At 40.6% G+C, this 26,563-nt stretch overlaps 1 protein-coding gene across 1 annotated transcript; it reads left to right on the forward strand.

Annotated features, from left to right (window-relative positions):
• The first annotated feature begins 9,742 nt into the window (after positions 1-9,742).
• LOC141318195 (uncharacterized) lies at positions 9,743-14,978 on the forward strand. The gene is made up of 2 exons (XM_073833185.1): positions 9,743-12,232; positions 14,373-14,978. The coding sequence occupies exons 1-2, from the start codon at positions 9,743-9,745 to the stop codon at positions 14,976-14,978; spliced, it is 3,096 nt and encodes a 1,031-aa protein (XP_073689286.1).
• The last annotated feature ends 11,585 nt before the right edge of the window (positions 14,979-26,563 follow it).

The raw sequence follows: 26,563 nt of genomic DNA on the forward strand, positions 1-26,563 counted from the left end.
TGTTTTTCTCGTCTGGTCCTCGTTTGTCTAATTGTACTCACCTGATCCTCATGTCCTTTCCACCCTTTATATTGTGCTCTTTCCCTCTTGTCTTTGCTGGTTCGTTTTGTGAGCTTATATGTTTAAACTAAGATTTTTCAATCCCGTTCTAGATACAGTAACTGTCAGTGTTTGTTCCCCTTTAGTCTAGTTTTAGTTTTTTCTTCTGAGCCCTAGTTTTTGCCTTTCCCGTTCTAGTCTTTTTGATAGTCCTTATTTTTGTTTTACCTAACTCTTCTGGTCTTTTGTTCAAATTCTAGTTTTTACTTAATTTGTTATTCTTTTGGTTTGATTTTTCTAGTCTTTTTGATGATCTTTAGTTTTTTGTTTTACCTAGCTCTTCTGTCTTTTGTTTATATTCTAGTTTATTTATTTCTTTTTGATTTAGATTTTTTCTAGTCCATTATTACCTTTCCATTTGTTTTACCTAGCTCTTCCCCGTCTTAGTTTTTGAAGCTTTTCTTTTGTGTGCCTGTCTTTGTCGTCTTGTCTTTTGTGTTTTTGTCTGTTCCTGCTCTGCCTCCTGAGTTCCCCCTGGTTGCTGCTCCCGGCCGCCCGGACTCTCTTCGGGGTTGCACCTGCCTCTCCATCCACATCCTGCCTGTCTTCCCTAGTCGTGTGTTCCCAGGCCCGTGTGTGCGACTGTCTGCCCTTCCTCTTGTTTGCCCTGTCCAGTCAATAAACTGTCAAACTGTTCATTCTGCGTTTGGGTCCTCACTCACCAAATCGTGACAGTCATGCTAAAATCATGCTAGCGACTTGCTAGTCATGGTAAAATCATGTTAGTGACTTGCTAGTAATGCTATAATCATGCTAGCGACTTGCTAGTAAAGCTAAAATCATGCTAGCGACTTGCTAGTCATTCTAAAATCATGCTAACGACTTGCTAGTCATGTTAAAATCATGCTAGCGACTTGCTAGTCATGCTAAAATCATGCTAGCGAATTGCTATTCATGTTAGAATCATGCTAGCGACTTGCTAGTTATACTAAAATCATGCTAAAATCATGCTAGCGACTAGCTAGTCATGCTCAAATAATGCTAAAACCATGCTAGCGACTTGCTAGTCATGCTAAAATAATGATAGCGACTTGCTAGTCATGCTATAATAATGCTAAAATCATGCTAGCGACTTGCTAGTCATGCTAAAATCATGCTAGCGACTTGCTAGTCATGGTAAAATCATGTTAGCGACTTGCTAGTAATGCTAAAATCATGTTAGCGACTTCTTAGTCGTGCTAAAATCATGTTAGCGACTTGCTAGTCATGCTAAAATCATGCTAGCGACTTGCTAGTCATTCTAAAATCATGCTAGCAACTTGTTAGTCATGCTAAAATCATGCTAGCGACTTGCTAGTCATGCTAAAATCATGCTAGCGAATTGCTATTCATGTTAGAATCATGCTAGCGACTTGCTAGTAATGCTAAAACCATGCTAGCGACTTGCTAGTCATGCTAAAATAATGTTAAAATCATGCTAGCGACTTGCTAGTAATGCTAAAACCATGCTAGCGACTTGCTAGTCATGCTAAAATAATGATAGCGACTTGCTAGTCATGCTTTAATAATGCTAAAATCATGCTAGCGACTTGCTAGTCGTGCTAAAATCATGCTAGCGACTTGTTAGTCATGGTAAAATCATGTTAGCGACTTGTTAGTAATGCTAAAATCATGCTAGCGACTTGCTAGTAATGCTAAAATCATGCTAGCAACTTGCTAGTCATTCTAAAATCATGCTAGCGACTTGATAGTCATGTTAAAATCATGCTAGCGACTTGCTAGTCATTCTAAAATCAAGCTAGCAACTTGTTAGTAATGCTAAAATCATGCTAGCGACTTGCTAGTCATGCTAAAATCATGCTAGCGAATTGCTATTCACGTTAGAATCATGCTAGCGACTTGCTAGTCATGCTAAAACCATGCTAGCGACTTGCTAGTCATGCTAAAATAATGATAGCGACTTGCTAGTCGTGCTAAAATCATGCTAGCGACTTGCTAGTCATGCTAAAATCATACTAGCAACTTGCTAATCATGACAGAATCATGCTAGCGACTTGCTAGTCATGCTAAAATCATGTTAACGACTTGCTAGTAATGCTAAAATAATGCTAAAATCATGCTAGCGACTTGCTAGTCATGGTTAAATAATGCTAACGACTTGCTAGTCTTGTTAAAATCATGCTAGCGACTTGCTAGTCATGCTAGAATCATGCTAGCGACTTTGCTAGTCATGCTAAAATAATGCTAAAATCATGCTAGCGACTTGCTAGTAATGCTAAAATCATGATAGCGACTTGCTAGTCATGCTAGAATCATGCTAGCGACTTGCTAGTCATGCTAAAATAATGATAGCGACTTGCTAGTCATACTACAATCATGCTAACGACCTGCTAGTCTTGCTAAAATCATGCAAGCGACTTGCTAGTCATGCTAAAATAATGCTAGCGACTTGCTAGTCACGTTAAAATAAGGCTAAAATCATGCTAGCGACTTGCTAGTCATGCTAAAATCATGCTAGCGAATTGATATTCATGCTAGAATCATGCTAGCGAATTGCTAGTCATGCTAAAATGATGCTAAAATCATGCTAGCGACTAGCTAGTCATGCTAAAATAATGCTAAAACCATGCTAGCGACTTGCTAGTCATGCTAAAATAATGATAGCGACTTGCTAGTCATGCTATAATAATGCTAAAATCATGCTAGCGACTTGCTAGTCGTGCTAAAATCATGCTAGCGACTGGCTAGTCATGGTAAAATCATGTTAGCGACTTGCTAGTATTGCTAAAATCATGTTAGCGACTTGATAGTAATGCTAAAATCATGTTAGCAACTTGCTAGTCATGTTAAAATCATGCTAGCGACTTACTAGTCATTCTAAAATCATGCTAGCAACTTGTTAGTCATGCTAAAATCATGCTAGCGACTTGCTAGTCATGCTAAAATCATGCTAGCGAATTGCTATTCATGTTAGAATCATGTTAGCGACTTGCTAGTCATGCTAAAATAATGTTAAAATCATGCTAGCGACTTGCTAGTCATGCTAAAACCATGCTAGCGACTTGCTAGTCATGTTAAAATAATGATAGCGACTTGCTAGTCATGCTATAATAATGCTAAAATCATGCTAGCAACATGCTAGTCGTGCTAAAATCATGCTAGCGACTTGGTAGTCATGGTAAAATCATGTTAGCGACTTGCTAGTAATGGTGTAATCATGCTAGCGACTTGCTAGTAAAGCTAAAATCATGCTAGCGACTCGCTAGTCATTCTAAAATCATGCAAGCGACTTGCTAGTCATGTTAAAATCATGCTAGCGACTTGCTAGTCATTCTAAAATCATGCTAGTAACTTGTTAGTCATGCTAAAATCATGCTAGCGACTTGCTAGTCATGCTAAAATCATGCTAGCGAATTGCTATTCATGTTAGAATCATGCTAGCAACTTGCTAGTCATGCTAAAATAATGACAAAATCATGCTAGCGACTTGCTAGTCATGGTAAAACCATGCTAGCGACTTGCTAGTCATGCTAAAATAATGATAGCGACTTGCTAGTCATGCTATAATAATGCTAAAACCATGCTAGCGACTTGCTAGTCATGCTAAAATAATGATAGCGACTTGCTAGTCATGCTATAATAATGCTAAAATCATGCTAGCGACTTGCTAGTCGTGCTAAAATCATGCTAGCGACTTGGTAGTCATTCTAAAATCATGCTAGCAACTTGTTAGTCATGCTAAAATCATGCTAGCGACTTGCTAATCATGCTAAAATCATGCTAGCGAATTGCTATTCATGTTAGAATCATGCTAGCGACTTGCTAGTCATGCTAAAATAATGTTAAAATCATGCTAGCGACTTGCTAGTCATGCTAAAACCATGCTAGCGACTTGCTAGTCATATTAAAATAATGATAGTGACTTGATAGTCATGCTATAATAATGCTAAAATCATGCTAGCGACTTGCTAGTCGTGCTAAAATCATGCTAGCGACTTGCTAGTCATGGTAAAATCATGTTAGCGACTTGCTAGTAATGTTAAAATCATGCTAGCGACTTGCTAGTAATGCTAAAATCATGCTAGCGACTTCCTAGTCATTCTAAAATCATGCTAGCAACTTGTTAGTCATGCTAAAATCATGCTAGCGAATTGCTATTCACATTAGAATCATGCTAGCGACTTGCTAGTCATGCTAAAATAATGTTAAAATCATGCTAGCGACTTGCTAGTCATGGTAAAACCATGCTAGCGACTTGCTAGTCATGCTAAAATAATGATAGCGACTTGCTTGTCATGCTATAATAATGCTAAAATCATGCTAGCGACTTGCTAGTCGTGCTAAAATCATGTTAGCGACTTGCTAGTAATGTTAAAATCATGCAAGCGACTTGCTAGTCATGCCAGAATCATGCTAGCGACTTGCTAGTCGACTTGCTAGTCGTGCTAAAATCGTGCTAGCGACTTGCTAGTCATGCTAAAATCATACTAGCAACTTGCTAGTCATGACAGAATCATGCTAGCGACTTGTTAGTCATGCTAAAATCATGTTAGCGACTTGCTAGTAATGCTAAAATAATGCTAAAATCATGCTAGCGACTTGCTAGTCATGGTTAAATAATGCTAACGACTTGCTAGTCTTGTTAAAATCATGCTAGCGACTTGCTAGTCATGCTAGAATCATGCTAGCGACTTTGCTAGTCATGCTAAAATAATGCTAAAATCATGCTAGCGACTTGCTAGTAATGCTAAAATCATGATAGCGACTTACTAGTCATGCTAGAATCATGCTAAATCTTGCTAGTAATGTTAAAATCATGCTAGCGACTTGCTAGTCATGCCAGAATCATGCTAGCGACTTGCTAGTCGACTTGCTAGTCGTGCTAAAATCATGCTAGCGACTTGCTAGTCATGCTAAAATCATACTAGCAACTTGCTAGTCATGACAGAATCATGCCAGCGACTTGTTAGTCATGCTAAAATCATGTTAGCGACTTGCTAGTCATGCTAAAATAATGATAGCGACTTACTAGTCATACTACAATCATGCTAACGACCTGTTGGTCTTGCTAAAATCATGCTAGCGACTTGCTAGTCATGCTAAAATAATGCTAGCGACTTGCTAGTCATGTTAAAATAATGCTAAAATCATGCTAGCGACTTGCTAGTCATGCTAAAATCATGCTAGTGAATTGATATTCATGCTAAAATCATGCTAGCGAATTGATATTCATGCTAGAATCATGCTAGCGAATTGCTAGTCATGCTAAAATGATGCTAAAATCATGCTAGCGACTAGCTAGTCATGCCAAAATAATGCTAAAACCATGCTAGCGACTTGCTAGTCATGCTAAAATAATGATAGCGACTTGCTTGTCATGCTATAATAATGCTAAAATCATGCTAGCGACTTGCTAGTCGTGCTAAAATCATTTTAGCGACTTGCTAGTAATGTTAAAATCATGCTAGCGACTTGCTAGTCATGCCAGAATCATGCTAGCGACTTGCTAGTCGACTTGCTAGTCGTGCTAAAATCATGCTAGCGACTTGCTAGTCATGCTAAAATCATACTAGCAACTTGCTAGTCATGACAGAATCATGCTAGCGACTTGTTAGTCATGCTAAAATCATGTTAGCGACTTGCTAGTAATGCTAAAATAATGCTAAAATCATGCTAGCGACTTGCTAGTCATGGTTAAATAATGCTAACGACTTGCTAGTCTTGTTAAAATCATGCTAGCGACTTGCTAGTCATGCCAGAATCATGCTAGCGACTTTGCTAGTCATGCTAAAATAATGCTAAAATCATGCTAGCGACTTGCTAGTAATGCTAAAATCATGATAGCGACTTACTAGTCATGCTAGAATCATGCTAGCGACTTGCTAGTCATGCTAAAATAATGATAGCGACTTGCTAGTCATACTACAATCATGCTAACGACCTGTTGGTCTTGCTAAAATCATGCTAGCGACTTGCTAGTCATGCTAAAATAATGCTAGCGACTTGCTAGTCATGTTAAAATAATGCTAAAATCATGCTAGCGACTTGCTAGTCATGCTAAAATCATGCTAGTGAATTGATATTCATGCTAGAATCATGCTAGCGAATTGCTAGTCATGCTAAAATAATGCTAAAATCATGCTAGCGACTAGCTAGTCATGCTAAAATAATGCTAAAACCATGCTAGCGACTTGCTAGTCATGCTATAATAATGCTAAAATCATGCTAGCGACTTGCTAGTCGTGCTAAAATCATGCTAGCGACTTGCTAGTCATGGTAATATCATGTTAGCGACTTGCTAGTAATGCTAAAATCATGTTAGCGACTTGCTAGTAATGCTAAAATCATGTTAGCGACTTGCTAGTCATGCTAAAATCATGCTAGCGACTTGCTAGTCATTCTAAAATCATGCTAGCAACTTGTTAGTCATGCTAAAATCATGCTAGCGACTTGCTAGTCATGCTAAAATCATGCTAGCGAATTGCTATTCATGTTAGAATCATGTTAGCGACTTGCTAGTCACGCTAAAATAATGTTAAAATCATGCTAGCGACTTGCTAGTCATGCTAAAACCATGCTAGCGACTTGCTAGTCATGTTAAAATAATGATAGCGACTTGCTAGTCATGCTATAATAATGCTAAAATCATGCTAGCGACTTGCTAGTCGTGCTAAAATCATGCTAGCGACTTGGTAGTCATGGTAAAATCATGCTAGCGACTTGCTAGTAATGCTGTAATCATGCTAGCGACTTGCTAGTAAAGCTAAAATCATGCTAGCGACTCGCTAGTCATTCTAAAATCATGCTAGCGACTTGCTAGTCATGTTAAAATCATGCTAGCGACTTGCTAGTCATTCTGAAATCATGCTAGCAACTTGTTAGTCATGCTAAAATCATGCTAGCGACTTGCTAGCCTTTCTTAAAATCATGGTAGCGAATTGCTATTCATGTTAGAATCATGCTAGCAACATGCTAGTCATGCTAAAATAATGACAAAATCATGCTAGCGACTTGCTAGTCATGGTAAAACCATGCTAGCGACTTGCTAGTCATGCTAAAATAATGATAGCGACTTGCTAGTCATGCTATAATAATGCTAAAACCATGCTAGCGACTTGCTAGTCATGCTAAAATAATGATAGCGACTTGCTAGTCATGCTATAAGAATGCTAAAATCATGCTAGCGACTTGCTAGTCGTGCTAAAATCATGCTAGCGACTTGCTAGTCATTCTAAAATCATGCTAGCAACTTGTTAACATGCTAAAATCATGCTAGCGACTTGCTAGTCATGCTAAAACCATGCTAGCGACTTGCTAGTCATGTTAAAATAATGATAGAGACTTGATAGTCATGCTATAATAATGCTAAAATCATGCTAGCGACTTGCTAGTCGTGCTAAAATCATGCTAGCGACTTGCTAGTCATGGTAAAATCATGTTAGCGACTTGCTAGTAATGTTAAAATCATGCTAGCGACTTGCTAGTAATGCTAAAATCATGCTAGCGACTTCCTAGTCATTCTAAAATCATGCTAGCGACTTGCTAGTCATGTTAAAATCATGCTAGCGACTTGCTAGTCATTCTAAAATCATGCTAGCAACTTGTTAGTCATGTTAAAATCATGCTAGCGACTTGCTAGTCATGCTAAAATCATGCTAGCGAATTGCTATTCATGTTAGAATCATGTTAGCGACTTGCTAGTCATGCTAAAATAATGTTAAAATCATGCTAGCGACTTGCTAGTAATGCTAAAACCATGCTAGCGACTTGCTAGTCATGTTAAAATAATGATAGCGACTTGCTAGTCATGCTATAATAATGCTAAAATCATGCTAGCGACTTGCTAGTCGTGCTAAAATCATGCTAGCGACTTGCTAGTCATGGTAAAATCATGTTAGCGACTTGCTAGTAATGCTATGGGAATACCCCCAAGCTTTACATCCCTGGGGCTTTACATAAGGTCAGGCCAGCTCCAGCTTCCCCTGTCATCAGTGGTGGAGGAGTTTAAAGTCGCCAAGTGCAGACTGTCCTTGACATATAGGGACTCTCAAGACCAACTCACCAGGGAAGCAGGAGTTAGAACAAGATCTGGCCGTAAGTGGGCCGCCAGCACTGCAATTAACCTGGCAGAATGTTCTCTTAGGACCAAAGAAATCATTGGAAACCCTTGTACTGGAAGACAGGGTCTAGGAACAGCCCATTTCCAACAGTGGTCAAAGTCTAGCCCTAGGGAGAAGAGAACTATGACTCTGGATGAAGTCCGAAACCTTGAGGAAGACGGGAGAAGAGCAAAATCCATCGAGCTCGCAACTCAAGGCGCCTGGACGAGGTGGAACCTCCCCAAGAGAACAATCACATGGAGTGAACTGTGGCGGCTGGAGCTCTTCCGTATATCCTTTCTACTCAGAGCAGTGTATGACACCTTGCCAACCCCAGTTAATTTGCACAGGTGGGGGAGGAGGGAGGACCCAATGTGCAGGTTATGTGGTGGAAAAGGGACAATGGCGCACATTCTGTCCGGGTGTAAGATCGCATTGACACAGGGGAGGTACAGGTGGCGCCATGACAAGGTGTTGGCAGTGCTCGCAGACATCCTGGAGAAGGAAAGGGGGAAGAGACAACCAGCCAAAGCAAGACCACTGCTGAGCACCATCGCCTTCGTGAAAGAGGGCCAAAGACCTGTCGTCCACAGCCAAGCCAGGCAGAATCTCCTGCAGTCAGCCCAGGGATGGGAAATGGAGGTTGACCTCGGTAGGAGACTCCACTTCCCTGAGGCGGTACTATCCACAACTCTAAGGCCCGACATCATTATGTGGTCTTTAGAGGGAAAGAAGATCATCTTGGTGGAGCTGACGGTACCGTGGGAGGAGGGTTGTGAGGAAGCTGCAGAGAGAAAAAATGGCAAATACCAGCAACTTGTCCAAGACTGCCGGGACAAGGGGTGGATAACATGGCTGATGACGGTGGAAGTCGGCTGTCGAGGATTCCCAGCTCAATCTGTGTGGAATCTGATGACAAAGGTTGGACTGAGAGGCCACTTGAGGAAAGCAGCCGTTCGTAGGCTGGGAGAAGCGGCAGAGAGAGCCTCCTGTTGGCTCTGGCACAAGAGGGAGGGCACAAGCTGGAAGCCTGGAGGAGAGGGGCAGTGACCTGGCCAGTCACTGCTGACCCGCCAACTGGAGGGTGTTGTGGTTAAGGGTCGAAACACCCAGTGAAGGCTGGAGACCACCTGATGACCTCTCTTCCAGGCCAAGGCTTCATCCATTATAAATGGGTGTAAATTAGCATCGTAGATGTATTATACAACTAAACTCTCTGGGCAACCAGTGACTTCCAGGAAAGTCTGGATGGCAACCGAGGAAGGTCGGTGACGCTGGAGAGACAGCTGACCTCCAGGAAAGTCTGGCGGGGTAACAGGGGCCAGCAACCCCTGTTGCAGCACTCGTAAGAGGGCACCAAGCAAGCTACAGAATCAACAAATGAGAAATACCCCCAGAGTCTCCCGAGAGGGGGGGAGGATGAGAGGCTCACCAGGACAGATTCAATGGCTACGACAAGGACAGTAATACAGACGCAGAGAAGGCTAAGACAAACTACCTTGACTGAGGAGGCACCAGAGTTGAAATGTAGTTGTGGAAGGATCTGCAAGGGCGTAAGAGGGCTCAAAATACATCAGAGCAAGTCAGCATGTGGACGAGGACGGATGCATGCACACCGCTCAGACGAACCGTCTGGTGAGACGCAGGAGAATCCTAGGCAGGAAGCACACCATAGTCCTAGAGATCTCTCAGTGCTGGCAATCCCCCAAGATCACATAAGGAGAACCTCCAACGCCATTCCAGAAAGTCAACCCCAGCCAACGAAGGAAAGAATCAAGTGGCCAAAAATGAGTGATGGGAAGGAGTGGTCCATGTTAGATGAAGATCTGGACAAAGTCCTTGGAGCGGTTCAAGCAGGATCAGCGGAACGGAAGGTGGATTTACTAACAGCCATCGCCTACAATGTGGCAAAGGAAAGGTTTGGAACAGTACCAAGGAGAGAGAATAAAGCAAGACCAGAAAAGCAAGACAACAGAAGAGAAAGAAAGATCAAACAGCTTAGGAAGGAGATCAAAACACTGAGGAAGCAATTCAAACTAGCAAGCACAGAAGAAAAGGAAGGAATAAAAGAGCTGACAGCTAGCCTCCGTGAGCAGCTCATTAGAACAAGAAGAGCAGAGAGGTTTAAACAGAGGCGGAAGAAGCAGGAAGCTGCACGAGCCCAGTTTATAAAGGACCCCTACCGCTTCACTAAATCACTTCTGGGGGAGGCGAGGTCTGGGACTCTAACAAGTTCCAAAGAGGAGGTGGAGCAGTCTGTTGAGGAGGCTTTCAGGGATCCTACAAGAGACGTTGCCCTGAAAGGGAATCATGGGCTGCTTAACATCGATCCACCTACCACATCCCTCAGCACAGAGTGTCCATCATGGAGAGAGGTTCAAGAGGTAGTCAAGCACGCAAGATCATCTTCTGCTCCAGGTCCCAGCGGTATACCGTATAAAGTATATAAAAAATGCCCTAAGCTTCTACGAAGGCTGTGGAAGCTTATGCGGGTGATTTGGGCCAAGGGAACCATTCCAATAAGCTGGAGAAGGGCAGAAGGGTGCTTTGTGCCCAAAGAACAGGGATCCACACAGATCAGCCAGTTCCGAACTATATCCCTACTTAGTGTGGAGGGAAAGATTTTCTTTGCTGTACTTGCGAAGAGAATGAGTGCTTACATGACCCTGAATGGATATATTAACACCTCTATTCAGAAGGGCGGTGTCAAAGGTTTCTCCGGGTGTTTGGAGCATACAGGGGTCCTCAGCCAACTTATCCAAGAAGCGAAGGAAAAGAAAGGCAGTCTAACAGTTGTCTGGCTTGACTTTGCAAATGCATATGGATCTATTCCCCATAACTTGATCCAAGTAGCTTTGGACTATTATCACATCCCGCATAATATCCAGGGCATGATCACAAGTTACCTGAGAGACATCAAGCTACGATTCCAGTCCGCCAAGTTTACAACAAAGTGGCAGCCAGTGGAGAAGGGGATAGTGACAGGATGCACAATCTCTCCTATCTTGTTCATCATGGGAATGAACCTGATCATCTCTGCAGCAAGTACAAAGTCAAAAGGGCCGAAGACCACAGCGGGATGTCAACAGCCAGTAATCAGGGCATTCATGGATGATCTTACTGTGATAACACCAACTCACGTGCAGGCAAGATGGGTCCTGGCAGAACTGGATCGCATGGCCACTTGGGCAAAGATGGTCTTTAAGCCCAAGAAATCAAGGAGCCTGGTGATCCAAAAGGGCAAAGCAACTGAAAGGCTCAAGCTACTTATACAAGGGGAAGTGATACCGAACATCCAGGGGAACCCGATTAGATGCCTTGGAAAGTGGTATGATGATTCCCTGTCAGACAAGAACAGCATCTCCAACACTGGAAAACAAGTTGAAGAATGGCTGAGGAAGATTGATAAGTCTGGCCTGCCTGGAAAATACAAGTGCTGGATCTACCAACATGGCCTGCTTCCGAGACTTATGTGGCTTCTCACTGTATATGAGGTGCTTCTATCAACTGTTGAAGAAATGGAGAGGAAGTTCAACAAGCACCTTAGAAGATGGTTGGGAATACCCCCAAGCTTTACATCCCTGGGGCTTTACATAAGGTCAGGCCAGCTCCAGCTTCCCCTGTCATCAGTGGTGGAGGAGTTTAAAGTCGCCAAGTGCAGACTGTCCTTGACATATAGGGACTCTCAAGACCAACTCACCAGGGAAGCAGGAGTTAGAACAAGATCTGGCCGTAAGTGGGCCGCCAGCACTGCAATTAACCTGGCAGAATGTTCTCTTAGGACCAAAGAAATCATTGGAAACCCTTGTACTGGAAGACAGGGTCTAGGAACAGCCCATTTCCAACAGTGGTCAAAGTCTAGCCCTAGGGAGAAGAGAACTATGACTCTGGATGAAGTCCGAAACCTTGAGGAAGACGGGAGAAGAGCAAAATCCATCGAGCTCGCAACTCAAGGCGCCTGGACGAGGTGGAACCTCCCCAAGAGAACAATCACATGGAGTGAACTGTGGCGGCTGGAGCCCTTCCGTATATCCTTTCTACTCAGAGCAGTGTATGACACCTTGCCAACCCCAGTTAACCCCCTGGGGCCGACGGTCACGCCGGCGTGACCAACCTACTTTTTTTAAGATCAGCGCAAAAGACACTAAAAATGCTCTGTCGGTTTAAGTCATACACATTAGAGATATACATCGATGGAAACTGTAAAGCGTGTACTTTTATTTGGGCACACTCAAAAGAACAGCAGAAAGTTGTGTTTTTTTATTTAGAATAAAGAAAACAAACAGGGTGATTTCTGTTTTCTCTGTCTCCGTGAACTCCTTTTAGAAATGCGTCACTTATATCATTCAAACACGGTGAATATTTAGCACACAAACATAAAAGTGGTATCTACTGAAAGCTTGAGATGTATGCTTTTAAACAAAGTAGGTTTTATCAAAAACAAATAATCTGTGATAAATTAATCTATATGAAACCAAGGAGATGTCTAGTCTATCCAGTTCCAACTAATTATCTCTAATGTGACCGCGCCCACTATCGCAAAATCTTTTGCCATGCAAATTAGCCATGTGCTACTAGCGAGGCAAGGACTGGATTATCTGTACACGAGGAAACTCCCACATCACCGCAACAAAGCAACATGACTTCAAGTTCATCTTGGTTACAGTTTGTTACTGAATGAAGACATGCTGTGAGGAATAAGACTTATATGTACCTCAATCCTAAGAAGGACGCGATGCGACGCAAACCCAGCAGGAGGAGACATTTACATGAGTAAGTCTTACTTTCATTTTCCTACTAGCTTTCGCTGTTATTTACTTTGACAAAACATGTACACATTTGACTAGTTAGACTTATTCCAAACTAAAATTCCTGACTTTATCAAATGAAACATTATGAAGTACGTTTGATTGCATTGCATCTCTTACAATGGCAGGATATTTATAATGTTCTAGAAAAACGATGTGATTATGACTGTGAGATGCATTTATAACGATATCTTTATGAATGTAGAATCATACTTTATTTATTTATTTTATTGTATAACAGTGTAAAAGTAATATGAGTGCTTACACTGAATGTGTGTTTACATCACGTTTATTAGTAATATAGTGCTAAACGATAATTATTAGTTTCTTAGATATTACATGTCCTTTTTTTTACATTAGTACAAATTCTAGAGTATAGACTGTATTCTGACAGATGATCCTGATATGATTTTTGGTTTGTTTTGTTTTTGTAGTGATCTCAAACCTGCTCAAAAGATGAATCCTGCCCTCTTTCCCTTGAGTCCCTTCAAACTGTTTTCCTCTGAGAGCACTAGAAACTTGAGATGTTCAACTACACTGATATTCTAGTGTAAAACAAGTTTTTGACTTTTTTTGTATTTTTTTAAGGGCACACAAAATAGCAGGTAAGATTTGTTTCATTTGTTGAACAGAATTCAGAAGAAGTTTTCAGAAATGCCACAAAGTCTGTGCACATCTGTGTGGTTAGATGAGGGAGCTCAATAATGTGTCTTGGACCTTCATTATGTATGTTTTGTTTATACAGTGATAGTAAATAAAATAAAAATAATCTAAAACTCCATTCTCTGAATCTTCTCACATTGTTTCCTTCAAGTCAAGTCAAGTCAGACATTGATGGGGCCATTAGGGAGGGCCCTTTTGTCTTTCAGGTGTGAATTGCTAAATATTCATGGGCCATTGCCACACCTATGAATAATCCCTTTCGATCACAAAACATGTTTTATAAAATGTAAATCAATATATTGTTTTCTCTGAACGAGTGAACGAGATGATTTTCACATCATTTGGTTGAAAAAATTCTAGCCTACGACATCCAATTATCTAAAGTCTTGTAAAGAAATGTCCTGTATGTGCTTCATGGCCTTATTTCAGTGACTTCAAAACTTTAGATTTTCAATAACCACGCATAAACATAGTTTTCTCAAAAACACAAACATGCACATTAATGTTGCTTGCATATTATTGTAGCCCAATATGTGCTGATTACAATGTAATCTGACTTTAACCATTCATATGTTTTTAAGATACTGAAAAAAGCACAAATGTCAGGGCATGTCAAAACTTCTTCAGGGCCCCAAAACACCTCAGGCCCCAGAGGGTTAATTTGCACAGGTGGGGGAGGAGGGAGGACCCAATGTGCAGGTTATGTGGTGGAAAAGGGACAATGGCGCACATTCTGTCCGGGTGTAAGATCGCATTGACACAGGGGAGGTACAGGTGGCGCCATGACAAGGTGTTGGCAGTGCTCGCAGACATCCTGGAGAAGGAAAGGGGGAAGAGACAACCAGCCAAAGCAAGACCACTGCTGAGCACCATCGCCTTCGTGAAAGAGGGCCAAAGACCTGTCGTCCACAGCCAAGCCAGGCAGAATCTCCTGCAGTCAGCCCAGGGATGGGAAATGGAGGTTGACCTCGGGAGGAGACTCCACTTCCCTGAGGCGGTACTATCCACAACTCTAAGGCCCGACATCATTATGTGGTCTTTAGAGGGAAAGAAGATCATCTTGGTGGAGCTGACGGTACCGTGGGAGGAGGGTTGTGAGGAAGCTGCAGAGAGAAAAAATGGCAAATACCAGCAACTTGTCCAAGACTGCCGGGACAAGGGGTGGATAACATGGCTGATGACGGTGGAAGTCGGCTGTCGAGGATTCCCAGCTCAATCTGTGTGGAATCTGATGACAAAGGTTGGACTGAGAGGCCACTTGAGGAAAGCAGCCGTTCGTAGGCTGGGAGAAGCGGCAGAGAGAGCCTCCTGTTGGCTCTGGCACAAGAGGGAGGGCACAAGCTGGAAGCCTGGAGGAGAGGGGCAGTGACCTGGCCAGTCACTGCTGACCCGCCAACTGGAGGGTGTTGTGGTTAAGGGTCGAAACACCCAGTGAAGGCTGGAGACCACCTGATGACCTCTCTTCCAGGCCAAGGCTTCATCCATTATAAATGGGTGTAAATTAGCATCGTAGATGTATTATACAACTATAATCATGCTAGCGACTTGCTAGTAAAGCTAAAATCATGCTAGCGACTCGCTAGTCATTCTAAAATCATGCTAGCGACTTGCTAGTCATGTTAAAATCATGCTAGCGACTTGCTAGTCATTCTAAAATCATGCTAGCAACTTGTTAGTAATGCTAAAATCATGCTAGCGACTTGCTAGTCATGCTATAATAATGCTAAAATCATGCTAGCGACTTGCTAGTCGTGCTAAAATCATGCTAGCGACTTGCTAGTCATGGTAAAATCATGTTAGCGACTTGCTAGTAATGCTAAAATCATGCTAGCGACTTGCTAGTAATGCTAAAATCATGCTAGCGACTTGCTAGTCATTCTAAAATCATGCTAGCAACTTGTTAGTCATGCTAAAATCATGTTAGCGACTTGTTAGTCATGCTAAAATCATGCTAGCGACTTGCTATTCATGCTAAAATAATGTTAAAATCATGCTAGAGACTTGCTAGTCATGCTAAAACCATGCTAGCGACTTGCTAGTCATGCTAAAATAATGATAGCGACTTGCTAGTCATGCTATAATAATGCTAAAATCATGCTAGCGACTTGCTAGTCATGCTAAAATCATGTTAGCGACTTGCTAGTAATGCTAAAATCATGCTAGCGACTTGCTAGTCATGCCAGAATCATGCTAGCGACTTGCTAGTCGACTTGCTAGTCGTGCTAAAATCATGCTAGCGACTTGCTATTCATGCTAAAATCATACTAGCGACTTGCTAGTCATGACAGAATCATGCTAGCGACTTGCTAGTCATGCTAAAATCATGTTAGCGACTTGCTAGTAATGCTAAAATAATGCTAAAATCATGCTAGCGACTTGCTAGTCATGCTTAAATAATGCTAACGACTTGCTAGTCTTGCTAAAATCATGCTAGCGACTTGCTAGTCATTCTAAAATCATGCTAGCAACTTGTTAGTCATGCTAAAATCATGCTAGCGACTTGCTAGTAATGCTAAAATCATGCTAGCGAATTGCTATTCATGTTAGAATCATGTTAGCGACTTGCTAGTCATGCTAAAATAATGTTAAAATCATGCTAGCGACTTGCTAGTAATGCTAAAACCATGCTAGCGACTTGCTAGTCATGTTAAAATAATGATAGCGACTTGCTAGTCATGCTATAATAATGCTAAAATCATGCTAGCGACTTGCTAGTCGTGCTAAAATCATGCTAGCGACTTGCTAGTCATGGTAAAATCATGTTAACGACTTGCTAGTAATGCTATAATCATGCTAGCGACTTGCTAGTAAAGCTAAAATCATGCTAGCGACTCGCTAGTCATTCTAAAATCATGCTAGCGACTTGCTAGTCATGTTAAAATCATGCTAGCGACTTGCTAGTCATTCTAAAATCATGCTAGCAACTTGTTAGTAATGCTAAAATCATGCTAGCGACTTGCTAGTCATGCTAAAATCATGCTAGCGAATTGCTAGTCATGCTAAAATAATGACAAAATCATGCTAGCGACTTGCTAGTCATGGTAAAACCATGCTAGCGACTTGCTAGTCATGTTAAAATAATGATAGCGACTTGTTAGTCATGCTATAATAATGCTAAAACCATGCTAGCGACTTGCTAGTCATGCTAAAATAATGATAGCGACTTGCTAGTCATGCTATAATAATGCTAAAATCATGCTAACGACTTGCTAGTCGTGCTAAAATCATGCTAGCGACTTGCAAGTCATTCTAAAATCATGCTAGCAACTTGTTAGTCATGCTAAAATCATGCTAGCGACTTGCTAGTCATGCTAAAATCATGCTAGCGAATTGCTATTCATGTTAGAATCATGCTAGCGACTTGCTAGTAATGCTAAAACCATGCTAGCGACTTGCTAGTCATGTTAAAATAATGATAGTGACTTGATAGTCATGCTATAATAATGCTAAAATCATGCTAGCGACTTGCTAGTCGTGCTAAAATCATGCTAGCGACTTGCTAGTCATGGTAAAATCATGTTAGCGACTTGCTAGTAATGTTAAAATCATGCTAGCGACTTGCTAGTAATGCTAAAATCATGCTAGCGACTTGCTAGTCATTCTAAAATCATGCTAGCGACTTGCTAGTCATGTTAAAATCATGCTAGCGACTTGCTAGTCATTCTAAAATCATGCTAGCAACTTGTTAGTCATGCTAAAATCATGCTAGCGACTTGCTAGTCATGCTAAAATCATGCTAGCGAATTGCTATTCACGTTAGAATCATGCTAGCGACTTGCTAGTCATGCTAAAATAATGTTAAAATCATGCTAGCGACTTGCTAGTCATGGTAAAACCATGCTAGCGACTTGCTAGTCATGTTAAAATAATGATAGCGACTTGCTAGTCATGCTATAATAATGCTAAAATCATGTTAGCGACTTGATAGTAATGCTAAAATCATGTTAGCGACTTGCTAGTAATGCTAAAATCATGCTAGCGACTTGCTAGTCATGCCAGAATCATGCTAGCGACTTGCTAGTCGACTTGCTAGTCGTGCTAAAATCATACTAGCGACTTGCTAGTCATGACAGAATCATGCTAGCGACTTGCTAGTAATGCTAAAATCATGTTAGCGACTTGCTAGTAATGCTAAAATAATGCTAAAATCATGATAGCGACTTGCTAGTCATGCTTAAATAATGCTAACGACTTGCTAGTCTTGCTAAAATCATGCTAGCGACTTGCTAGTCATGCTAGAATCATGCTAGCGACTTTGCTAGTCATGCTAAAATAATGCTAAAATCATGCTAGCGACTTGCTAGTCATGCTAAAATCATGCTAGCGACTTGCTATTCATGTTAAAAATCGTGCTAGCGACTTGCTAGTCTAGCTAAAATCATGCTAGCGACTTACTAGTCTTGCTAAAGTCATGCTAGCGACTTGCTAGTCATGCTAAAATAATGCTAGCGACTTGCTAGTCATGTTGAAAATCATGCTAGCGACTTGCTAATCTATCTAAAATCATGCTAGCGACTTACTAGTCTTGCTAAAATCATGCTAGCGACTTGCTAGTCATGCTAAAATAATGCTAGCGACTTGCTAGTCTTGCTAAAATAATGCTAAAATAATGCTAGCGCCTTGCTAGTCGTTCTGAAATCATGCTAGTGACTTGCTAGTCATGCTAAAACCATGCTAGCGACTTGCTAGTCATGTTAAAAATCTTGCTAGCGACTTGCTAGTCTAGCTAAAATCATGCTAGCGACTTACTAGTCTTGCTAAAATCATGCTAGCGACTTGGTAGTCATGGTAAAATCATGCTAGAGACTTGCTAGTCATGCTAGAATAATGCTAGCAACTTGCCAGTAATGCTAAAATAATGCTAGCGCCTTGCTAGTCGTTCTGAAATCATGCTAGCGACTTGCTAGTCTTGTTAAAATCAAGCTAGCGACTTGTTAGTCAATGCTAAAATCATGCTAGCGACTTGCTAGTCATGCTAAAATAATGCAAGCGACTTGCTAGTCATGATATAATAATGCTAAAATCATGCTAGCGACTTGCTAGTCATGCTAAAATCATGCTAGCGACTTGCTAGTCTTGCTAAAATCATGCTAGCGACTTGTTAGTCATGCTAGAATCATGCTAGCGACTTTGCTAGTCATGTTAAAATAATGCTAAAATCATGCTAGCGACTTGCTAGTCGTGCTAAAACCATGCTAGCGACTTGCTAGTCATGTTAAAATAATGATAGCGACTTGCTAGTCATGCTATAATAATGCTAAAATCATGCTAGCGACTTGCTAGTCGTGCTAAAATCATGCTAGCGACTTGCTAGTCATGGTAAAATCATGTTAGCGACTTGCTAGTAATGCTAAAATCATGGTAGCGACTTGCTAGTAATGCTAAAATCATGCTAGCGACTTGCTAGTCATTCTAAAATCATGCTAGCAACTTGCTAGTCATGCTAAAATAATGTTAAAATCATGCTAGCGACTTGCTAGTCATTCTAAAACCATGCTAGCGACTTGCTTGTCATGCTAAAATAATGATAGCGACTTGCTAGTAATGCTATAATAATGCTAAAATCATGCTAGCGACTTGCTAGTCATGGTAAAATCATGTTAGCGACTTGCTAGTAATGCTAAAATCATGCTAGCGACTTGCTAGTCATGCCAGAATCATGCTAGCGACTTGCTAGTCGACTTGCTAGTCGTGCTAAAATCATGCTAGCGACTTGTTACTCATGGTAAAATCATGCTAGCGACTTGCTAGTCATGCTAAAATCATGCTAGTGAATTGCTATTCATGTTAGAATCATGCTAGCGACTTGCTAGTCATGCTAAAATAATGACAAAATCATGCTAGCGACTTGCTAGTCATGCTAAAATAATGATAGCGACTTGCTAGTCATGCTATAATAATGTTAAAATCATGCTAGCGACTTGCTAGTCATTCTAAAATCATGCTAGCAACTTGTTAGTAATGCTAAAATCATGCTAGCGACTTGCTAGTCATGCTAAAATCATGCTAGCGAATTGCTAGTCATGCTAAAATAATGACAAAATCATGCTAGCGACTTGCTAGTCATGGTAAAACCATGCTAGCGACTTGCTAGTCATGTTAAAATAATGATAGCGACTTGCTAGTCATGCTATAATAATGCTAAAACCATGCTAGCTACTTGCTAGTCATGCTAAAATAATGATAGCGACTTGCTAGTCATGCTATAATAATGCTAAAATCATGCTAACGACTTGCTAGTCGTGCTAAAATCATGCTAGCGACTTGCAAGTCATTCTAAAATCAAGCTAGCAACTTGTTAGTCATGCTAAAATCATGCTAGCGACTTGCTAGTCATGCTAAAATCATGCTAGCGAATTGCTATTCATGTTAGAATCATGCTAGCGACTTGCTAGTAATGCTAAAACCATGCTAGCGACTTGCTAGTCATGTTAAAATAATGATAGTGACTTGATAGTCATGCTATAATAATGCTAAAATCATGCTAGCGACTTGCTAGTCGTGCTAAAATCATGCTAGCGACTTGCTAGTCATGGTAAAATCATGTTAGCGACTTGCTAGTAATGTTAAAATCATGCTAGCGACTTGCTAGTAATGCTAAAATCATGCTAGCGACTTGCTAGTCATTCTAAAATCATGCTAGCGACTTGCTAGTCATGTTAAAATCATGCTAGCGACTTGCTAGTCATTCTAAAATCGTGCTAGCAACTTGTTAGTCATGCTAAAATCATGCTAGCGACTTGCTAGTCATGCTAAAATCATGCTAGCGAATTGCTATTCACGTTAGAATCATGCTAGCGACTTGCTAGTCATGCTAAAATAATGTTAAAATCATGCTAGCGACTTGCTAGTCATGGTAAAACCATGCTAGCGACTTGCTAGTCATGCTAAAATAATGATAGCGACTTGCTAGTCATGCTATAATAATGCTAAAATCATGTTAACGACTTGATAGTAATGCTAAAATCATGTTAGCGACTTGCTAGTAATGCTAAAATCATGCTAGCGACTTGCTAGTCATGCCAGAATCATGCTAGCGACTTGCTAGTCGACTTGCTAGTCGTGCTAAAATCATACTAGCGACTTGCTAGTCATGACAGAATCATGCTAGCGACTTGCTAGTCATGCTAAAATCATGTTAGCGACTTGCTAGTAATGCTAAAATAATGCTAAAATCATGATAGCGACTTGCTAGTCATGCTTAAATAATGCTAACGACTTGCTAGTCTTGCTAAAATCATGCTAACGACTTGCTAGTCATGCTAGAATCATGCTAGCGACTTTGCTAGTCATGCTAAAATAATGCTAAAATCATGCTAGCGACTTGCTAGTCATGCTAAAATCATGCTAGCGACTTGCTATTCATGTTAAAAATCGTGCTAGCGACTTGCTAGTCTAGCTAAAATCATGCTAGCGACTTACTAGTCTTGCTAAAGTCATGCTAGCGACTTGCTAGTCATGCTAAAATAATGCTAGCGACTTGCTAGTCATGTTGAAAATCATGCTAGCGACTTGCTAATCTATCTAAAATCATGCTAGCGACTTACTAGTCTTGCTAAAATCATGCTAGCGACTTGCTAGTCATGCTAAAATAATGCTAGCGACTTGCTAGTCTTGCTAAAATAATGCTAAAATAATGCTAGCGCCTTGCTAGTCGTTCTGAAATCATGCTAGTGACTTGCTAGTCATGCTAAAACCATGCTAGCGACTTGCTAGTCATGTTAAAAATCTTGCTAGCGACTTGCTAGTCTAGCTAAAATCATGCTAGCGACTTACTAGTCTTGCTAAAATCATGCTAGCGACTTGGTAGTCATGGTAAAATCATGCTAGAGACTTGCTAGTCATGCTAGAATAATGCTAGCAACTTGCCAGTAATGCTAAAATAATGCTAGCGCCTTGCTAGTCGTTCTGAAATCATGCTAGCGACTTGCTAGTCTTGTTAAAATCAAGCTAGCGACTTGTTAGTCAATGCTAAAATCATGCTAGCGACTTGCTAGTCATGCTAAAATAATGCAAGCGACTTGCTAGTCATGATATAATAATGCTAAAATCATGCTAGCGACTTGCTAGTCATGCTAAAATCATGCTAGCGACTTGCTAGTCTTGCTAAAATCATGCTAGCGACTTGTTAGTCATGCTAGAATCATGCTAGCGACTTTGCTAGTCATGTTAAAATAATGCTAAAATCATGCTAGCGACTTGCTAGTCGTGCTAAAATCATGCTAGCGACTTGCTAGTCATTCTAAAATCATGCTAGCAACTTGTGAGTCATGCTAAAATCATGCTAGCGACTTGCTAGTCATGCTAAAATCATGCTAGCGAATTGCTATTCATGTTAGAATCATGCTAGCGACTTGCTAGTCATGCTAAAATAATGTTAAAATCATGCTAGCGACTTGCTAGTCATGCTAAAACCATGCTAGCGACTTGCTAGTCATGTTAAAATAATGATAGTGACTTGATAGTCATGCTATAATAATGCTAAAATCATGCTAGCGACTTGCTAGTCATGCTAAAATCATGCTAGCGACTTGCTAGTCATGGTAAAATCATGTTAGCGACTTGCTAGTAATGTTAAAATCATGCTAGCGACTTGCTAGTAATGCTAAAATCATGCTAGTGACTTGCTAGTCATTCTAAAATCATGCTAGCGACTTGCTAGTCATTCTAAAATCATGCTAGCAACTTGTTAGTCATGCTAAAATCATGCTAGCGACTTGCTAGTCATGCTAAAATCATGCTAGCGACTTGCTATTCATGTTAAAAATCGTGCTAGCGACTTGCTAGTCTAGCTAAAATAATGCTAGCGACTTGCTAGTAATGCTAAAATAATGCTAGCGCCTTGCTAGTCGTTCTGAAATCATGCTAGCGACTTGCTAGTAATGGTAAAATCATATTAGCGACTTGCTAGTCATGCCAGAATCATGCTAGCGACTTGCTAGTCGACTTGCTTGTCGTGTTAAAATCATGCTAGCGACTTGCTAGTCATGCTAAAATCATGCTAGCGACTTGCTAGTCATGTTGAAAATCATGCTAGCGACTTGCTAATCTATCTAAAATCATGCTAGCGACTTACTAGTCTTGCTAAAATCATGCCAGCGACTTGCTAGTCATGCTAAAATAATGCTAGCGACTTGCTAGTCTTGCTAAAATAATGCTAAAATAATGCTAGCGCCTTGCTAGTCGTTCTGAAATCATGCTAGGGACTTGCTAGTCATGCTAAAACCATGCTAGCGACTTGCTAGTCATGTTAAAAATCTTGCTATCGACTTGCTAGTCTAGCTAAAATCATGCTAGCGACTTACTAGTCTTGCTAAAATCATGCTAGCGACTTGGTAGTCATGGTAAAATCATGCTAGAGACTTGCTAGTCATGCTAGAATAATGCTAGCAACTTGCCAGTAATGCTAAAATAATGCTAGCGACTTGCTAGTCATGCTAAAATAATGCTAAAATAATGCTAGCGCCTTGCTAGTCGTTCTGAAATCATGCTAGCGACTTGCTAGTCTTGTTAAAATCAAGCTAGCGACTTGTTAGTCATGCTAAAATCATGCTAGCGACTTGCTAGTCATGCTAAAATAATGCAAGCGACTTGCTAGTCATGATATAATAATGCTAAAATCATGCTAGCGACTTGCTAGTCATGCTAAAATCATGCTAGTGACTTGCTAGTCTTGCTAAAATCATGCTAGCGACTTGTTAGTCATGCTAGAATCATGCTAGCGACTTTGCTAGTCATGTTAAAATAATGCTAAAATCATGCTAGCGACTTGCTAGTCGTGCTAAAACCATGCTAGCGACTTGCTAGTCATGTTAAAATAATGATAGCGACTTGCTAGTCATGCTATAATAATGCTAAAATCATGCTAGCGACTTGCTAGTCGTGCTAAAATCATGCTAGCGACTTGCTAGTCATGGTAAAATCATGTTAGCGACTTGCTAGTAATGCTAAAATCATGGTAGCGACTTGCTAGTAATGCTAAAATCATGCTAGCGACTTGCTAGTCATGGTAAAACCATGCTAGCGACTTGCTAGTCATGCTAAAATCATGTTAGCGACTTGTTAGTCATGATAAAATCATGCTAGCGAATTGCTATTCATGTTACAATCATGCTAGCGACTTGCTAGTCATGCTATAATAATGCTAAAATCATGCTAGCGACTTGCTAGTCGTGCTAAAATCATGCTAGCGACTTGCTAGTCATTCTAAAATCATGCTAGCAACTTGTTAGTCATGCTAAAATCATGCTAGCGACTTGCTAGTCATGCTAAAATCATGCTAGCGAATTGCTATTCATGTTAGAATCATGCTAGCGACTTGCTAGTCATGCTAAAATAATGTTAAAATCATGCTAGCGACTTGCTAGTCATGCTAAAACCATGCTAGCGACTTGCTAGTCATGTTAAAATAATGATAGTGACTTGATAGTCATGCTATAATAATGCTAAAATCATGCTAGCGACTTGCTAGTCGTGCTAAAATCATGCTAGCGACTTGCTAGTCATGGTAAAATCATGTTAGCGACTTGCTAGTAATGTTAAAATCATGCTAGCGACTTGCTAGTAATGCTAAAATCATGCTAGCGAATTGCTATTCACGTTAGAATCATGCTAGCGACTTGCTAGTCATGCTAAAATAATGCTAAAATCATGCTAGCGACTTGCTAGTCATGGTAAAACCATGCTAGTGACTTGCTAGTCATGCTAAAATAATGATAGCGACTTGCTAGTCATGCTATAATAATGCTAAAATCATGTTAGCGACTTGCTAGTAATGCTAAAATCATGTTAACGACTTGCTAGTAATGCTAAAATCATGCTAGCGACTTGTTAGTCATGCCAGAATCATGCTAGCGACTTGCTAGTCGACTTGCTAGTCGTGCTAAAATCATGCTAGCGACTTGCTAGTCATGCTAAAATCATACTAGCGACTTGCTAGTCATGACAGAATCATGCTAGCGACTTGCTAGTCATGCTAAAATCATGTTAGCGACTTGCTAGTCATGCTAAAATAATGCTAAAATTGTGATAGCGACTTGCTAGTCATGCTTAAATAATGCTAACGACTTGCTAGTCTTGTTAAAATCATGCTAGCGACTTGCTAGTCATGCTAGAATCATGCTAGCGACTTTGCTAGTCATGCTAAAATAATGCTAAAATCATGCTAGCGACTTGCTAGTCACGCTAAAATCATGCTAGCGACTTGCTATTCATGTTAAAAATCATGCTAGCGACTTGCTAGTCTAGCTAAAATCATGCTAGCGACTTACTAGTCTTGTTAAAGTCATGCTAGCGACTTGCTAGTCATGCTAAAATAATGCTAGCGACTTGCTAGTAATGCTAAAATAATGCTAGCGCCTTGCTAGTCGTTCTGAAATCATGCTAGCGACTTGCTAGTAATGGTAAAATCATATTAGCGACTTGCTAGTCATGCCAGAATCATGCTAGCGACTTGCTAGTCGACTTGCTAGTCGTGTTAAAATCATGCTAGCGACTTGCTAGTCATGCTAAAATCATGCTAGCGACTTGCTAGTCATGTTGAAAATCATGCTAGCGACTTGCTAATCTATCTAAAATCATGCTAGCGACTTACTAGTCTTGCTAAAATCATGCTAGCGACTTGCTAGTCATGCTAAAATAATGCTAGCGACTTGCTAGTCTTGCTAAAATAATGCTAAAATAATGCTAGCGCCTTGCTAGTCGTTCTGAAATCATGCTAGTGACTTGCTAGTCATGCTAAAACCATGCTAGCGACTTGCTAGTCATGTTAAAAATCTTGCTAGCGACTTGCTAGTCTAGCTAAAATCATGCTAGCGACTTACTAGTCTTGCTAAAATCATGCTAGCGCCTTGCTAGTCGTTCTGAAATCAAGCTAGCGACTTGTTAGTCTTGCTAAAATCATGCTAGCGACTTGCTAGTCATGCTAAAATAATGCAAGCGACTTGCTAGTCATGATATAATAATGCTAAAATCATGCTAGCGACTTGCTAGTCATGCTAAAACCATGCCAGCGACTTGCTAGTCATGTTAAAATAATGATAGCGACTTGCTAGTCATGCTATAATGATGCTAAAATCATGCTAGCGACTTGCTAGTCGTGCTAAAATCATGCTAGCGACTTGCTAGTCATGGTAAAATCATGTTAGCGACTTGCTAGTAATGCTAAAATCATGCTAGCGACTTGCTAGTAATGCTAAATCATGCTAGCGACTTGCTAGTCATTCTAAAATCATGCTAGCAACTTGTTAGTCATGCTAAAATCATGTTAGCGACTTGTTAGTCATGATAAAATCATGCTAGCGAATTGCTATTCATGTTACAATCATGCTAACGACTTGCTAGTCATGCTAAAATAATGTTAAAATCATGCTAGCGACTTGCTAGTCATTCTAAAACCATGCTAGCGACTTGCTTGTCATGCTAAAATAATGATAGCGACTTGCTAGTCATGCTATAATAATGCTAAAATCATGCTAGCGACTTGCTAGTCATGCTAAAATCATGTTAGCGACTTGCTAGTAATGCTAAAATCATACTAGCGACTTGCTAGTCATGCTAAAATAATGCTAGCGACTTGCTTGTAATGCTAAAATAATGCTAAAATCATGCTAGCGACTTGCTAGTCATGCTTAAATAATGCTAACGACTTGCTAGTCTTGCTAAAATCATGCTAGCGACTTGCTAGTCATGCTAGAATCATGCTAGCGACTTTGCTAGTCATGCTAAAATAATGCTAAAATCATGCTAGCGACTTGCTAGTCATGCTAAAATCATGTTAGCGACTTGCTAATAATGCTAAAATCATACTAGCGACTTGCTAGTCATGCTAAAATAATGCTAGCGACTTGCTTGTAATGCTAAAATAATGCTAAAATCATGCTAGTGACTTGCTAGTCATGTTAAAATCATGTTAGCGACTTGCTAGTAATGCTAAAATCATACTAGCGACTTGCT

Source organism: Garra rufa, chromosome 1 (assembly GCF_049309525.1).
Source record: "Garra rufa chromosome 1, GarRuf1.0, whole genome shotgun sequence".
In the NCBI taxonomy this organism is placed as follows: domain Eukaryota; kingdom Metazoa; phylum Chordata; class Actinopteri; order Cypriniformes; family Cyprinidae; genus Garra; species Garra rufa.

Coding starts and splice junctions, on each gene's coding strand:
- LOC141318195 (XM_073833185.1), top strand. CDS start 9,743: ATGCATGCACACCGCTCAGACGAACCGTCTGGTGAGACGCAGGAGAAT. Junction 12,233..14,372: donor TTAACCCCCTGGGGCCGACG/GTCACGCCGGCG, acceptor GCATTGACACAG/GGGAGGTACAGGTGGCGCCA.